Here is an 18130-nt window from a genome sequence, read left to right on the forward strand (position 1 = left end):
CCTACGATGGGCCGTTCACTAAAGCGAAAAGTAACGAAAGCGATGTGCCACTCTGGGGCAGTGACGATTTTGGCAGTTTGCATACACCTAAAACAAAACAGACAAGGATGGATAGTATTGCAACAGCAATACAAAGTCCCCTGCTTGAGTTAGAAGTGCACCTATTCATTTCCCATTTAAAAAAAAAAAAAAAGTTTTTTTCTAAAAAAAAAAAGAATGTGGGATGCACAACTACATGTTATACTGATTATGTATACCAAGTTTCGTTAAGATCGGAGTAGTACTTTAGGAGGAGTTGTCCGGACAACTATTGCGTAACAGACAGACAGACAGACGGACGGACGGACAGACGGACGGAGGGTAAACCTATAGTCCCCCCGTTTTTCAAACGGCAGGGGACTAATTATACCATTGCAAAGAAGAAGATCGAAGCAATATTGAGTATTAATGAAAAATAGTATGTTGAATTATATTTACCTAATATTTTTTGATGTACTGTAAATCACTTATATTTCGCGTGGGATTTATTTTCGCGTTAATTCGCGAGGAGAGTCAAACGCGAATTCAAATCCCTCGCGAATATTTGTATAAGGATGACAAAAATACTAAGTGGCGTCCATTTTGAATCTACCGTAATCTTTAGTTTTAGTATCACGGGCTCTTCTTACAGCAGAGATTATTTTTGGAATTGACCGGTAAAGATTTCGGATTGTTTCGACCTCAAAACTGGTCCAAACAGAAACTATTTTTTGATATAGTTGTTCAGAAGATATTGCTTATACTGACTGTTCAATTGCTCTCTTAATTATCAACCATAAATTTTCTATAATGTTAAGGTCGGGGCTCTGTGCCGGCGAGATCATTGTGTTTATTTGGCTTGTTTCCATATATGCTTTTGTGACTCTGGAACGGTGGACAGGAGCATTATCATCCTGAAATACATAATTATTATCTGGAAAGTGCCTAGCAATTACTGGCCACAAGTTTTGGTCTAAAATTTCAATGTATTTGTCAGAATTTATGTTCCCGTCAACCCGAGTGAGTGTTCCTACACCGTGATAAGTGATGCAACCCCAGATCATAAGGCTCAGGTTTTTTTTTATCTTTTACTCAGGGAGAAATACACCCAGGAAGATAAGCTTCGTCAGATTTTCTCCAAATACACACTCGATTGTTCTTGCCAATCACAATCTGACTTTCATCTGAAAATATCACTTTTCTCCAGTTCTCCGTGTACAGGCGCTTTTCATTACACCATGTTACCCGTTTCACTATATTGAAAGGAGAAATCCTAATCATGATGTTTCTTGCAAACACATCTACTATATCCATTTGATTTTAAAAAACTCCATACAGTTTTAGAAGAAACATTTCTGTTTTCATTAGTGTTAAAATTATTACAAATATTGTCCAAAGACATCCGTCTGTCGGCTTTCAATTCACGTAAAATTTTCCTTCCGTTACGCGCAGTTAAACTTTTTGGTCGGCCCTTTTTTCGCCGTTTTTCACACTTCCACGTTCACAGAAATTCCTATAAATTCTATGTACTGTAGTTTTAGGCATATTCAGTAGCTCACCAACTTCTTGGAAAGATACGCCTTTCTGAACCATAGCTACAACACTTTGTTTCTGGCCTTCACTCGCGTATCTCGAATCTGGCTCCATCTCGCTTCTTCTATGGGTAAACAACAAGAGGCCAAGGGCCTCGTAGCTCTCTGGACGTTGATTTGAAATCCAGCTTGTTTGTATTTACAGTTACGTGCCAATTTTAGTCTTTCAATTTTTTAAAATTTTGCTATATATTCTTTGTATTTTCAACTTTTTCAATGAATTTTCTTGACTTAGGTTATTGATCGTTTTAAATGAAATTTTGTTCTCTTATAGAGAATTGTTTCCTGTTTCATCTCATAATATTTTCACTGTTTTCCGATGTATGTGACTAGAGAAATCATATACAGTTATAAGTCACCAAAGGTCACAGGTCAAATTGGTCATCAATATATATAGTATCAATGCGACATGCTTTCAGCTGGCACATTATCAATACATAATACAAATCATCAAAATATATGCATATGACTATAATCAATTAGAAACCTATACTCTCTCCAAAGGAGTAGATGCACTATGGCTCAAATTTGGCCCCAAAAATATATCTTTTAAATTGTTGAAAAATACTTTAATAAGGTAGTCATTTATGTTATTTAACATCTAGTCATTTGAAAATCAATAAAAAATATACTTGAGACGCTCGCGATGACGTCATAAATTTCGCGGGAAAACGTCACGTTTACAAAAAACTGCAGATTTTTACTATGTTTTGTAACTTTGAAGGAAGTTTTAATTACCTCCCCAAGGGTGTACCAATTTTATATTTAAGATTTAGGACAAAGTAGGTATATTGTCTGTGAGGTTCAAAATTTTTTTGGTACATGCTTGGGGAGGTATTAAAAAATAGCAAAACCCTTCGAAATTTGCTACCGATTTGCATAACAAATTGCAGCTTTGACGTTGCCCAGCGTAACCGTATCTACCGACAGCAAACTAGTAGCTGGTCGGGATCACTGTAGAATGTTTTAAATCTTCATAAAAAAAAATTCTGGTTGATGAGTTGGCTTGCGTTTATTTTATCAAATAAAAAAAGAAATACGATAGACAAATTTCATCCGCTTGCGATTTTAAAATCACAAAATCTATCCACAAAAACTCAACCTGCGATCCTCTTTCGCGTTGCTATTAGAAGCTTTTAAGAACCTACGTTGGAAAGTCAAGGAGCTGTTTGCAAGATCTACATATCATAGAAGTTAAGCCTATCTACACATCATCTGACAGGTAAATTGTATGTTGTAATATGTAAAAGTGATCTGTACATGAACATTATACAAACGCTTGTTATGCCTACTGTAGGCTACTGTATGTGTCATTCTCTTCGATTCCAGCGCAGTGTTTTGTTTACAATGTAAGCTGAGCAGACGTTCATTGTAAAATCAAATAAAGATATGTATTGTCGGTACTGCTGTTGTTCTGATCAGAAGTTTTCAGTAGATCTAATTATCAATATAATAATACACGATGTAAAATATATTTCCAAAGCAAAACAACTGAATACTTGAGTATTTACCGTGAAGGATTTTAGTTATTGGTCTAAAAATAGATTTTATCGGCCTATGATTTATCGTTGGACAATGATATGCCGACCATTACATTTGATACAACGTGGTTCATCAATAAAAATAAATAACACCAGATGAGTAAATATTCCAACATATAAAAGACTAGAATAGTATTAAACTTTGGGTAGAATCATTGACATAACATCGACTGACGCATCGTTTTATTTTTAGTTTGAGAGAATACTGTTTAAGAAATCATGAACATTACGTAACGGCGGCATGGTGTAACGGTTAGAGCCACGGGCCCTCGACCAACTTTTTGCATATTATGGGGTTCAAATCACGCTCCGATCATTTTTATTTTTTCCATCATTATTTAAGGAACAATTATTTTGGGCGCTTAAATATTTTATGATTAGTATTTTTACAAAAACAAAAGCTGTATTTGAGCCAAAATTGATAATACACATTTTTCTTTTAAGGATGCCAATAAAATGAAGGACCCCGATATCAATTATCATGTTGGCAATGGATGGACTTCAAGTTGCATGTAAGTTTTTCATGATGTCGTAACTGAATTAATTTAATATTTTTGTCAGTGCTTTAAATTGCTTAATTATTTGTTCTTTGGAGTAAGCACATTTTTTTCTGATTTGTTCTTAGTTTCAAACCTACGTTTGTAAGCATTTTATCATTATGCTCTATTTATTTATTCATGCAACAGCTTAATATAACTAAATGAAATAGGTATGAACATAATTACACAGTCAGTATGAATGCAAAGGTAAACAATGATCAATTCAAAGAAACCCTCAAAAGTGGTTTTGTATGGGACTAGCAGTTTAAAACCCTCAAAGATACAGGCAATTCATTAAAAAAAAATGCTAAACATATTTGTTATGGTGAAAACCAAACAATCTAATCAAAATATTTTTCTTTTTAGGATGCAAGTAATATGAGAGCAGAGCGAAGATGCCATTGATATGAGAGAGAAGGGACGGTGCCTGGATAGTTTTGAAGTGATAGGTAAGTGTTTTTCGGATGTCATAATTCAGTACTTTTAAATATAGAATATTTAGCCTTGGGTCTTGAGTTAGAGATAATTCAGACTATGGAGAGTTTACTGTCGTTTTAGTTGACGTACACAGAAAAACAAGGAACAGCTGTACGCAGCTTTGAGCTTTGTATATAACATGTACATATATATATTTACCAACGTCGATCGCCGGCCATCAATAAAATACATTGTAATGCAGAACCGCGATCTAGGGCCCCGGACCTTTTATTCATGTGAAATGTCAGTGCAGTAAGTCAGCAGACGATTTGTACACAACACATACGGACACACCCTCAGACATTTATTAAATGGCACACACACTCAAGCGCGCACGAGAGCGCACACACACCCTTACTGATACACATACACACACATAGTACCTGAACCAAAACGTATTTCAGCGCAAAAGTTTCATAGTTATTTTTTGAACAATAAACGCATGCCCAGACGTCGTTTGGTTGCCTATTTTCATGACATTTTATTATATATGACTGTTATCTACATGTTTATTCTGTTGTTTAGGATGCCCGGAAAAGGAGAATTTCGGTGTGTTGTTTGTTCTAAGAGAACAAAGCCTGGTGACAGACGCTCCACGAAAGGAAAGGAAAACACTACACTGAGAAAATATATGTTAAAGACTTTCATGATACAAACAAAAGAAGAAGATGTTATTTGTGGAAAATGTCGCATGTCATGTCATCGTTCAGTTCTACAGCGTCGTACACACATCGATCAACATCCCCCTCCATTTGAAGCACATTGTGATAAATCTGCAAAGAAAACCCTTCTGTCACCACGGAATATAACACTTCCAATACCATCCACAGGAAGCAGCCACAAAAAATGTATTGTTTGTAATACCTACCCAAAGAAACTAGTGGTAATATCTCGTGACGCAAAATACAACCTCTTTCTGAGAAAAGGTATTCTGGTACCTTTTGGAGCAAGATGTTGTACTCATCATATTGAGGATGGTTTATTGGGAAACGAGGCATGTGAAAACATCACTTTAAAAAGTGACTTATCTTCACTAAATCGTACTGAAATACTTGCTTTGATTTCTAACATTAGAGATGTAGCAAATGCCCAACAAAGCAAACGTATTGATTTCGACTCACCACATGCTCTTTCAGATGAAGATTTCATTACCTTAACTGGACTCAGTGTTCAGCATTTTAATGATTTATGTGTTCACTTTACTGGTTCAGTACGATCTTCAAAAAACAGGAGCATTAAATCATGTGTCGGGATCTTTCTTACTAAACTAAAGAGTGGCATGTCAAACAAGCTTCTATCAACAGTGTTCAACATTGGTAAAGATTCCATTCGACGTGCAATATCATCGGCAAGGACGGCACTAATGAAAGACTTTGTTCCACCAAATCTTGGCTTTCAGCATGTAAGTCGACAGGATGTCATCTCGAATCATACAAGACCACTAGCCCAGACATTGTTTGGAGGACTAATGGAACCAGCCATTCTTGTGATTGATGGCACCTATATTTATATTCAAAAGAGTGGCCAGTTCATGTTTCAAAGAAGAAGCTACAGCATGCATAAACACCGTCCATTGGTGAAACCTATGATGTTCGTCACAACAACAGGTTACATAGTAAGCGTGTTGGGACCTTACTTTGGAGATTCAAAAAACAATGACGCCAGCATCCTGAATCAGATTTTAAATGCTAATATTGAAGAGATCAAGGAGTGGATTCAGGAAAACGATGTATTTGTGGTTGATAGAGGATTTAGGGATTCTCTCGACCTCCTGAAACAACTAGGAATCCAAACAGAGATGCCATCTTTTTCGAAACAAAAACAACAGCACACAGTTGGAGAAAGCAACGCTTCCCGACTTGTTACAAAAATAAGGTAAGATATCCTGTTTTTGATGGACACTTCACTAGCTTTACTGAATTAAATGTATATAACTCATCAATGTATAATATCTTAGCTGGTTCAAATAAACCCACAGTGAGAATAGCAGATACTAAAGTTTAATTTTAGCAATTGATTTTCATGAACTAATCTATAAAGAAGAAGTTGACAAAGTTCAAATAAAACTTCCTTTGATATAGCTGATTCCAAATATTGTACATTGTTACACTGTTTGTATCAGTCAAATTAGAAATGTACCAAATTACTATCTTTCAGGTGGGTGGTAGAAGCTGTTAATGGACGGTTAAAAACCTGGAAATATCTGGATCGTGTGCTGCCTAACTCACAGATTCCATACGTTGGCGATATCGTAAGAATTGTGTGTGCAATTTGCAACAAATACTGTAAACCAATTAGCACTGGCGATGCAGAGACAGACCAACTCATTGGAACAAAGATGTTGTATCTATCAAGGAAACAGAACGAACTCCAGGAAAGAGTAGACCGAGATGGTCTTGTCAATAGACCAAGTAAGTGGCAGAGGATGGACAGTAGCGACATTACATTCCCTGTTATGACAGAAGAAGACCTGAGGAACTTGACACTCGGTGTGTACCAGTTGAAATTAGCAAGGGCATACACACAGGAGCACATGAGTGACACAGGAGGTTATGATGTATGTGTTTGCAAAGTAGATGCTAACCTCATCAGTGCCAAGATACAGAGCAGACATATTAACTCTAAAACGTACCAACTGTGGGTGTTTTTCGATGAGTGTACTGTGCAGGGATGGTACTGTAAATGTCGTGCTGGGGCCAGAGTAGTTGGGACCTGTTCTCATGTTGCATCAGTTGTGTGGTATTTGGGATTTGCACGTCATTTGGACAAAACTTTTGACTTTAGCAAGGACTGGACACAATATTTACAAGATGCCAGCCATACACCAGAGCCACTCAATGTTGATGAAAGTGATGATGAGGACAACAACACAGAGGAGTGAAGAAGTTTAGGACACACTTCATCATTATTTATGTTTGATGCACATTGTAATTATTGAACAGTTCAGGTTAAATATTATTAATCATTTACTAAATGCCTCCACTGCAACTTGTGTTATTTTTCTTCCAAAATGTAAACAGTTATTGATATTCAATTTGTAGTGTTCATTTCCCTCCAATATATTTCCCATGTAAGTTCCTTGCTTTCTGCAATTTCCATTTCTACTGGCCCGTTTGCACAGAGAAAGACCATGCGTATGGTGTATTACATTGTTACACACAATTGTACTTACTTGTGACTCTCAATATACAAGGAGACGGTGATGATATTGGCTAAATTGAGAGCCATAGAGGGATATCAGGGTGGGAGATAGAATGTGTGTGTTGTAAAGGGTGTGTGCTTGTGTTGGGGGAGGGGAGGGGAAGGGTGTGTGTGTTGTTGTTACTATTATCTGTTAGAGTCACGAAGAAATGAATACATTTCAGAGTATGCATGAATATTGATGTTTTTCTGTTCCGACAGAAAATGTTTATCCAAATAAAACTACTAGATTCAAATTAAGAGGCATGTTAACAATCAGTTCATGATTCTTTACAACATATACAACGTTGGTAATCAGTATTGTTAACAAAAGCAATTCACTTTTTAAAGTACAAATTGTACAAGAATGGTTTCTTAATTTTGTATTTAAAATGTTACTTAATCTAATTACCATGAGATGAGAACGTGGCACTACCACGGATACTTAAAGGTAACTGGTTACACAGTCTAACAGCAGAAGTAAAGAAGGATGCATTATATCTCAGGTGACGATTCCTTCTGTTATTGAATTTTGTTTCTTAAATATTGTTTTTATCACATGAACATTTTGATGTTTTGTTTTATATCCTTTACGATTTACCTGGATCGCAAGGGTTATTGATTACGGGTATATTGATTAAATTGTAAAATTGAAACTGAATTTTAATTGTTCTTTGTTTTATCAGTAAACTGACAAATATAATACGTACCAATACAATAAGATAGAAACAAACCATATTTAAAAATAATCAATATTTTCTTTCCATCCTTTGTTTGATATTGGTATTTGTATCTTTATCTATAACTTGTAATATCCAACCCCATTGTCTCCATTGTTACATGTTTCATGTACCATTGTTATGGGAACATTTGGTTGCTAAGACAAGAAATGGTTGCACCGAAATATCAATTATATGTTGTCTCTGCTACCTTTATATTTACTGTACTTTCATCAATCATCTTCAAGCATCAAACATGCACTTTCTGTGCCCATTATGATAGAAATCATATACCGTTGCTATGGAGAAACTGTCGTTGTTAATGCGTTGCTAGGAAACTCAAAAACATGTTTGGTCACATCAAAGTGTATTTTAAAACTAAACAATATTCAGTGGAATGTATAAAGCATTTCGAACTAACAACTAATATAAGATGTTGTAATACATATTTCAATATCACTAAAATGTGTAAATAGATTGTATGATATACTGTATAAACAAGGTGGGTTTCCAGGTCTGTTGCTAGGCAACGTGAAGTTAAAATTCTTTAAAACTGCATTTTTTATAAATCTTATATATCCATGTATGCACAGTATAAAAATTGAAAAGATCTAAGATGGGGCCAAAAATGGCCCTTAATGCATCTACTCCTTTGATTTAAATTATCACAAGTTTTCTGATATTTACCATATTTACACAAGGTACACTTTATACCCAAAACACATTTATCAACAGTTATCAGTGATTTAATGCTGTACACTAGGTAACGGGACAGATTTCATCACTAAGTAATAGCTCTGGAGATAGGGCTCCATTCCCATGCTTTCAAGGATACTACTAAGAATACATAGCAATGTTTCATATCAGTGTTTGCCAGGGACGTATACACTGTAGCAGACGACATAATGTGTATAAAGTAACACGCATAGCAGCAAATTTTTGCAGCGGCACAGGGATACGTGTGTTGCAGCACATTACTATATACACATTACAGTGAGTTGATACAGGAACTTTGCCTCATAACTCCTCAGAATAACGTTCGGCATGTCCCTGTGACACCGAGTATGTCCAAAATGACACCGTAAATTGACGATTACTCGAAAATGAAAACATTTAACAACTCAAATTTCTTGTCAAATCTAGTTCGTGTCGACCCCAATCATGTGTCTTGAAATCCATTCTGACAGTCCCACTGTTTCTGATATCCTCTGTCCACAACATTTTAATAATTCTACTTCCGGCAAAAACATGAGAATGACTGCGTAAGCTCTCCTTGGCTGTGTTCGTTTCGATGACTCGAGTGTTGAGAGTAGACTCGAGTGCGAATCGAATGCATCGAATATGACCCGAGGATAGAGGTCAAGGGTCAAGAGTATACTCCCCGTTTACCGAGGAGTAAAGAAGAATCAAAATGGCTGACAGTAGACCGAAAGTGTAAGTTGCGTAGTCCTAAAATGTAAATATTTTCATAGTGTCGGTTTGTATGACCAAACTATTACAAAGGAAAGTTTTTAAAATTGACAGATGGTATTTAAGATACATTTAAAGTTATAACCGATAAGATTTTGTGTTTAAAATACTGATTTTGACGCTGAAAATATTGTCGACTGATCAACCGCATCATGGCATGTAACAATCGGAAATGTTTTGCTCACATGTACTTAATATATGTATTTCTGGCTGTTTTTTAATATAAGACTAGACATGCCCATGTGTTTTGCTCGATTTTATCGTAAATAAACTACACTCGGGAATAATGTCAACTCCATTATGAGAGAAAACATTGTCAGTATTATGTCAACTCATTTAATCTGTGAGATAGCGATGTTAACATGCCATTTTTAAAACTGGTTTAATTTCTGATAATATTTCGGACACAGAATATTTTTAGCTTATAGACTTCTTGTCTGAACGGTTACACTAACATACAATTTCAGTAGGAAATGTGTAGCATACAGTAGCAAAAAGATCAAGTTTACTGTGTAACAAGACTTCATTTGTATTTCTTTTTGTTTGGACAGTCTGAAGACCGTGAATGTGGATTATGATGGGAAACAATACCAGGTCCAGGTGGAGGAAGAACTAATCATAAGACTGAATTCAACAGGTAACAATAAGCATACATATACAATGATAATAATAAATTATATATGGCTTTAAAAATTTAAAAATTGGAAACACTTATGTAAAAGGAGCGGGTCACTGTGGTTGTATATATAGTATTAAATATGGTCTCTGTCACTCTCAGGTGACGGAGCATGTTTCTTTAGCTCAGTCGGTAAAGCTGTGGATTATCCAGCCATAGACCCAGTTTCGATTCCTGTAGGGGTACTCGACAAGAATATGTTTTCCCCCTGTTCTATTATACAAAGATTTTTTCTTCACTATGCTTCCCAAACCCCTCCGACGAGAGGGTTTGTGATTTTCAACACTCAGCTGACATAGTATGATATATAAAAGTCATCATTTACTTTTGTTTGTTTATAGATCAGGTTGTACGTGGGGCAGCGACAGAACAGCTCATAACTTTAGTGAGAGAGTCAGACATTGCATGTGGTAAGCTACTAATTATATAATTCTATAATTTTATATCTTAAAACTTTGAGACAAGGTTTTTATTATTTCCCTTAGATAATTTAAAAGAAAAAATGTATGGATACCTGAAGGATTTTATAAATTAGTGCATTTGATATCATGTTTGATCACACCTAATTAGTCCCCCACTGGTACCTGTGGGAGGGGGCTATATTTTTCTTTTGTGTGTCTGTCCATCCTTTTGCATAAAAGCTTGTCCATGACTCCATCTCCAACACTACTTGTAACTGGAACTTCTTACATGGGCCACAGTTTCACCTAGTGGAGACAGGGTGTCATGTACCAAAAGTAGGTCACTCTGACCTATATTTTGACCTTTGACCTACATCAAAGAAAACTCTTGTCTAGCTTATAATTAATTCACATCCAGTCGTAGATTGTAATTCTCCTGATGGCCTTGTAATTTATCGTAATTGTATTTTGCATTACTGTATTTATATTTGCAGAGAGTTCAGCAACATCGACTGTTAGCACTCAAGTTGCTACTCCTAGCACTCCAGTTGCTACTCCTAGCACTTCTCCAGTTACTACCCCATCACAGTCTAATGAGATCACTTTGTCACCGAAGATATGGAGTGAAACAGAGGCCAGACTTCTTCTAGACACTAGAATAGAAATGGACAGTCTATTCCAAGGTTCAACAAATCATAAAACTCTTTGGGGAAGAATAGCAGAAAGAATGTTGTTGAGCAATGTTCGTGTTAATGGAGACCAGTGTAACAATAAATTCAAGGCGATGAAAAGAGATTATCGGGCGACAAAAGATCACAATGAACAGAGCGGCAATGATAAGAAAAGATGTAGGTTTTACGATGAGTTTGACACGGTGTATGGCTGCAAAGCGGGAACAAGACCCACAAAGACCCTTGCTAGTTTTGGTTCAGAAGATGAACAGAGTCCTGTCACCATAAAGAGTAAGAAAAGGAAAGTCCGAACAACCCGACAATCTGCTCAAAGTCCAAACTCGGAATATCTGGAAAGGTGGGAAAAAAGGCAAGATGATAGAATACAGACAATGAAAGCAATGCATGATGAGAAAGTCAAATTACTTGAAAGGTTTTTGGGTGTACTTGAAAACAAACATAACCAACCAAATTAGTGAGAGAAATTAGTTGGTACTCATTTATTAGCAGTCTAGCAGGAATACATATTTACACAGTTCACATAATTACTATTTTTTATATATTTTTTCATAAACTAGAGATGGGCTCTGTAGTATCCACCTATGCTTTAATGATTATTTCCCGGGGTGACTGGGCATATAGTGTTTGTCCTGTCTGTCTGCTAAGAGTGTGTATATATTGTACATTGTATGAGTATTTTCTGCAACAAGAGATATATTTTGATGCCTCTCACATCTTAAATGTGCTGTGTATACAATATGAATTGTTACTAGAAGGCTTTAATTTTATTACAGAGATATTTTGGATCTTCCAGAAGAAATTGTAGCTGAAATTCTGTCATATTTATCACCAGAGGATTGTTCTCGGTTAACCATGGTGAATAGACATTTTAGAAAGATTGTCTTCAGAAACAAGGAATCCTTTTGTATAACACAGCAATATCTGGAAGTCAACACATTAGTTGCTATGCAAAACTTAACATTTCTGAAAATTCTGGATGACTTCAATGTAGAATCTCAAAACCATGCTTGTGTTTTAAAGCACTACGCTACAGTTGCTAAAATATGTCAAGCTATAGAATTGGGGGCCTTGCAACACTTGCGCCAAATCCAATTTGTTGGGGTAGAAGTTTCTTCTTCTCTGCACCTGCTGGTACACCACCTGTCCAGCTTACCCGAGTTGGTAGCATACAGTCAAAGTCGCTGTTCAAGTCTCAGCCAAGATCATGTATTGTTGCTTTTGGAAATTCCAGCAATCAAATTTATTGAGGGTAGAGCAAACATATTTGAAGAAAATGAAAAGATGTGGTGGGCAAATTTGTTGAATGATCTCTGTGGAAGGGTTACATTTTGTCATGACATAATTGATTCACTGCCAAGAAGTATGTTAGCAAATCATAGACAAGCTTACAGTTGGCCATGGCCATCTGGCTTGCACTCCTCTGTATTGGAAGAAAAAAATTAAGGCTAAATCCAGTGTCATAAAATGGCAAAAGCAACTTGTTAGATCACTTGTTTGTTTGCTACTTGTTAGTTGCAAAACATTGTCTGAATTATTTGCAAATTATATACACTGTAATTCTGATCTGTTCAATGATTAAGTTTACATTGTCCGTAGTTTTGTGTTCTGAAAGTGAAGAAAATATTTCACTATGCAATAGTCACACATACATGTAACATTCTTATATTTTATTATCCCTTGTTGACCATTTAATTTTATGTTTTATACCAACTACTTAAGTAAAGTATTTTTTCATTGTGCCAAATATTAGGTAAGTGGGGCATGATGCGCCTAGCAGAGAAAAGCTAAATTACTCTTAAAGGAAATAAAAGAGGCATGCAATAACCAGCAGATTAAATGAATAAATAATAAAAAAAAAAAAAATAAAAAAAAAAATCTTTAATAATTAAAAAAAAAAAAAAAACATCTTGCAATCTGTTGCTATCATGCCCCACATACCACTGACAGTACCAATCAGTACCAAGTATCATGGTACTTGTCAAACTTGTTTTAAAGATGAAAACGTGTTGTTATGAAGATTTATCATTTTAATAAATCAATTTTGTTTCAAAATACAGTGTTATTGTTGAAATGTTCAATTGCAGCATGTTATAGTGCATAAAGCTACAATTCCACACAGACATATATTCTTTATTTGTCTGGAATTTGTCTTAAGCATTTATACAAAAAATGAATGTCATTAACATGCAAAAACTTGGCGAATAATCCTTGCACAGTAAATAGATTTTGGTATTGAGTGTGTCCTAAGAAGACAATAACTGGACAAGTTGGTTCCTCTTGTTAATACCTGCAGTGGTGTTTGGAAATACAGGAGGATAGTTATTCACAATATTGTTTGCCATATTACCATCAAGGTAGTCTGCTACACCATCATCACACAGCACACACACATTGTGCAATACACAAGCTGATACAATTAAATGACAGACATCTTCGATATCTTCACAGTATACATCTCGCAGTCTACGAAACCTTCCTTTGATATGTCCTATTGCTCGTTCAACTGTTTGTCTGATCGACGACACTGTACGGTTGTAATGTTTCTGGGCAGCAGTTAATCTTCCACAATCTCTGAAAGGTGTCATCAAAAACCTGGACAGGGGGTATGCGCCATCACCTATAAAAAATGTAACAAAATTTAACTTATTTGAACAATTTTAATCAAGATTAAAATTTCAAGGGCATCCAGAATAGTTTCGTTCTTGTACTGAAAACATACAAATATCATAACTATAAACATGTCTGTAGAAATTTATCTGTAAGGAGAACAAATTGTAATCAATATATTTTCTTAAAACATTATTTAACAAGTGAGTATAATTTGAACTAAGTTTTTCATGAAAGTTTATAGCACAAATTTATGAATTATTGGGGAAAAAAAAGATATTACCTATTATGAAGTTGTTTCCTTCAATGATATGACCTCTCTGCAGTGCATGGTATATTGGCGAGTTGCGATAAACCCGTGCGTCATGCGTCGATCCTGGCCAGCCCACATAGCAATCTCTTATTAGGAGGCTATCATCTACGATCAGCTGCAAGACGATTGAAGGATACCCTTTTCGATTAACATAATCTGTGTCGTTACTTGGTACTTTCGTCAGCCTTATGTGGGTGCCATCTATAAATCCTATGACGTTTGGAATGCCGACTTTATCTTCAATTGCTTCAGATATCAACGTTTGTCCCTCAAAATCTGGCCACTGAATAATCTTGTGACGAATGTTGCTCAAGGCTTCCGACACTCTCCTTACACACCGGTGTACTGTTGATGGCGAGGTTCCAAATAGCCTACTAATTTCGCGCATGCTGTCTTGGTTGCTAATGTACCACAAATAAATCAGTATCTGCTTTCTGACAGAAAGACCTTCTTTACCATCAGACCTTTCTCTGTATTCAATTTGTGGCGTTAGTTCAACTGATAATCTTTCAAATGTATTCCTGCTAATGCGAAAATCTCGTCGAAAGTCTCTATCGCAGTATTGTGGCACTACATCCTCTACAAACCCAAAAACCTTCGGTGAATCCCTTCGTAGCTTCGTAAATGCCATAGCCACGTTGAAATCATCGTCAACCTCATCGTCCAGATCGAGTAAATCGTCAATAATGCTTATGACAAGAGCTGTGATAGCATTGGACGCCATATTTGTTTACTCGAGTTACACGACCCGGCGTATTCGATTCGAAATTAGGAGTATACATAAATGCGCATGCGCACTTGTGTATCTCGCGTCAGTAGAGTTACCGAATCGAATGCAGCCCTGGACTCCGTCCAGAGAGCTAAAAACCATGCCGAGCAGACGACAAAAATAGAACGCCGACCATGACCTTTCCGATGATGTAAGCGGTGTCGGTGTGCTTTATATACCGCGTTTATAGTTCCGACTTCGACAACGCGGAAATTCAGTGAGCAAGTAAACACAGTAGTCAAAAAGGCAAACAGAAATTTGGGCCTAATATTCAAGACCTTTAGTTGTATAAATGTAGAAATGTTTCTAAACCTTTACAAGTCACTAGTACGCCCCTATTTAGAAACAAATATCACTACATGGTCACCTATAAAATGTCTCTAGAAAACATCCAAAGAAGGGCCACTAAATTAGTTCCATCACTAAAAGATCTATCATATCCAGAACGCCTGCGTCATCTGGGACTTCCATCACTTGAATATAGGAGATTAAGAGCAGACATGGTTTAAACCTATAAACTGATTAACAATTTGGACATATCTAACCAACAAGTAATACCTACGCTTGATAACCTCAATACTAGAGGGAATTCCAAAAAACTTAAAAAGATTAGGTACAACACTAATATTAGGGGACAAGCTTTTAAAAATAGGATTGTAAATACATGGAATCGACTTCCCACACCAGTAGTAGATTCCCCGTCCCTAAATACTTTAAAATCTAGGCTCAATAGGCATTGGGTCAATCATCCAGTAAAGTTTTTACCTTCTTGCTACTAATGTATATATATAAAAGTTGTATACGTGTCCTCTGCGCAACCTGCAAATGAGTGTACAACCATGAAGATGCGTCAACAGAAGCCACAAGCTTACAAGGACGTCGAATACTATGAACTATGAACTATTATTAGGCTAGCTAATACTTTGAGATTAGTGTTCTCATAGTATTAGATAATCCGAAGGGTTCTGATGTTTATATCGCCTTTCAAGCTGTCTACGTAGTAAGTTAGAGGGACTGATTCGCAGAGCATCCCTATACTTGTAAATCTTTACTAATTTATTGTTCTAGTATCATTATTGTTATTATTAGTTTAACTAATACTTTGAGGGTAGCGTCCTTATAGTATTAGAGGGACTGATTACTCAGATCATTCACTGTAAATATTAATTAATTGTTATACTGTTATTGGTGTAAGTTAGCATATACTCTAGGATTAGTGTTCTCACATTATTAAAGACATTATATTCCTTCAATCACTACCTAGTAGTGCGATTCTGGTGACAGTATTGTCAGAGATAGAATGACTATATATCTAGTCATTCCTGACAATCATTGTTGATTATTTTAAATTATAAATCACAGAATAGAATTGATACTGCCCGAGTTTCTTTATTAAATGAGATAAAATTTCATAAAAGGGAAACTATGGTGGCATATTTCTGCCATCGAGTTGCCGACTTACGACTTAAAGATGTCGACATATTTCAGAGAAGATGTCGACATCATAAACAAATATCCGAGCACAAACACGATATAAAGTCGAGTTTCCGACTTACCTGTAGTTCTCACGGCATTTATCTCGGCAATTAAGTAAATAACTGGACACATTTTTCGAATTATGTCGACATATGTGTTTATGATGTCGACATCTTCTCAGAACACTCTTTTTACAAATTGCAAATCAGCAGATTCTGCCAGTGTAGAGTTTTCCAAAGTTTTCCTTGATTTTGCTAATACATGTATACCAAATAAAGAAGTTACTATTAGGCCCAAAGATAAGCAATGGATGAATTCTGATTTGAGAAAAAATATGAGAATACGTGATAGGTTGAGGAAAATAGCAATAAATTCCAAGCATCCAAGGGACATAACAATTTTTAAACGACAGAGGAATAAGGTAAATAACATGAAAAAATTTGCAAGAACATCATTTTATGATAATGTAGGTGATCTTATTGATTATTATTATTCAGGAGATCCTAAAAACTATTGGAAGCTAATAAAGAGACTTATAAATAATTCAGGGACAGAGTCTATCCCTACTCTTATAGACCCAAACACTGGTCATATATCTGTCGATGATAAAGACAAGTCAAATTTATTAAATGAATATTTTTGTAGTATTACTAATATTGATGATAATAATAGTGAAGTGCCTGTCTTAGAGCCAAAAACTAACAGCTCTTTAAATTCCTTATTAGTTACTTCTAATGAAATTTGTGATGTTTTAAAAAATTTAAAGCTTGGAAAAGCCTCAGGTGAAGATGGTATAAGTCATCATATGCTTAAATACACAGCATATACAGTTTGTAAACCCCTTGAACTTCTTTTTAATTTTTCTTTATCTACTTGTATTTTTCCAAATATATGGAAAACAGCTAAAGTTATGCCCCTCTTTAAAAAAGGAGATAGGCATTCTATATCAAATTATCGTCCCATATCTCTTCTCTCTACTGTTGGGAAAGTGTTAGAAAGGGTTATTTTTAAGCACTTGTATAATTATTTTTTTGAAAATGCATTATTTTATCGGTTTCAAGCAGGATTTATGCCTGGAAATTCAGCAGTATACCAACTAATTGAAATTTATCATAACATTTGTCTAAATCTAGAAGAAAAGAAACATACTTGTATGATTTTCTGTGACATTTCGAAAGCCTTTGACAGAGTCTGGCACAAAGGTCTCCTAACAAAGTTAAATTCATATGGTATTTCAGGTAACCTCTTGTCCTGGATAGAAAACTATTTATGTAACAGACAACAAAAAGTATATATTAACAGTTCATCTTCTGATGCTGGTATGATAATGGCTGGAGTTCCCCAGGGCTCAATTCTAGGACCTCTTCTTTTTTTAATATATATTAATGACATAGCTGATGAACTTGAGTCAACAGCACGTTTATTTGCTGATGACACTTCTCTTATAAAGTCGTCTTCTTCATGCCGAGAAATTGAATTAGTTTTAAACAGAGATTTAGAAAAATTAAATCAGTGGGCAAAAACTTGGCTTGTTTCTTTTAATCCTAATAAAACTGAGATAATTTTTATATCAAACTCCGACAATATTGAAGAAAATCTTGATTTAATTTTTGATGGAACCTTTTTAAATTTTAGTAGTTTACATAGACATCTTGGAGTA

The 18130-nt window shown here is 35.5% G+C and overlaps 3 protein-coding genes across 3 annotated transcripts; 2 read left to right on the plus strand and 1 right to left on the minus strand.

Annotated features, from left to right (window-relative positions):
- Positions 1–2812: 2812 nt before the first annotated feature.
- On the plus strand, positions 2813–7440 carry LOC117340219. The gene is made up of 4 exons (XM_033901968.1): positions 2813–3663; positions 4057–4139; positions 4693–6042; positions 6325–7440. Exons 3-4 carry the CDS (start codon positions 4694–4696, stop codon positions 7046–7048), a joined length of 2073 nt encoding a protein of 690 aa, XP_033757859.1. The 5' UTR covers positions 2813–3663; positions 4057–4139; position 4693; the 3' UTR covers positions 7049–7440.
- Positions 7441–9362: 1922 nt separating this feature from the next.
- On the plus strand, positions 9363–13365 carry LOC117340221. Its single transcript, XM_033901970.1, has 4 exons — positions 9363–9500; positions 10088–10173; positions 10554–10622; positions 11108–13365. Exons 1-4 carry the CDS (start codon positions 9478–9480, stop codon positions 11758–11760), a joined length of 831 nt encoding a protein of 276 aa, XP_033757861.1. The 5' UTR covers positions 9363–9477; the 3' UTR covers positions 11761–13365.
- Positions 13315–15037, minus strand: LOC117340220 (putative nuclease HARBI1). Its single transcript, XM_033901969.1, has 2 exons — positions 14196–15037; positions 13315–13922 (listed from the first exon to the last, which is right to left on the minus strand). The coding sequence occupies exons 1-2, from the start codon at positions 14947–14949 to the stop codon at positions 13549–13551; spliced, it is 1128 nt and encodes a 375-aa protein (XP_033757860.1). The 5' UTR covers positions 14950–15037; the 3' UTR covers positions 13315–13548.
- Positions 15038–18130: the final 3093 nt, after the last annotated feature.

The sequence above is a fragment of the Pecten maximus genome, chromosome 13 (genome assembly GCF_902652985.1).
Source record: "Pecten maximus chromosome 13, xPecMax1.1, whole genome shotgun sequence".
NCBI classification, from domain to species: Eukaryota; Metazoa; Mollusca; class Bivalvia; order Pectinida; family Pectinidae; genus Pecten; species Pecten maximus.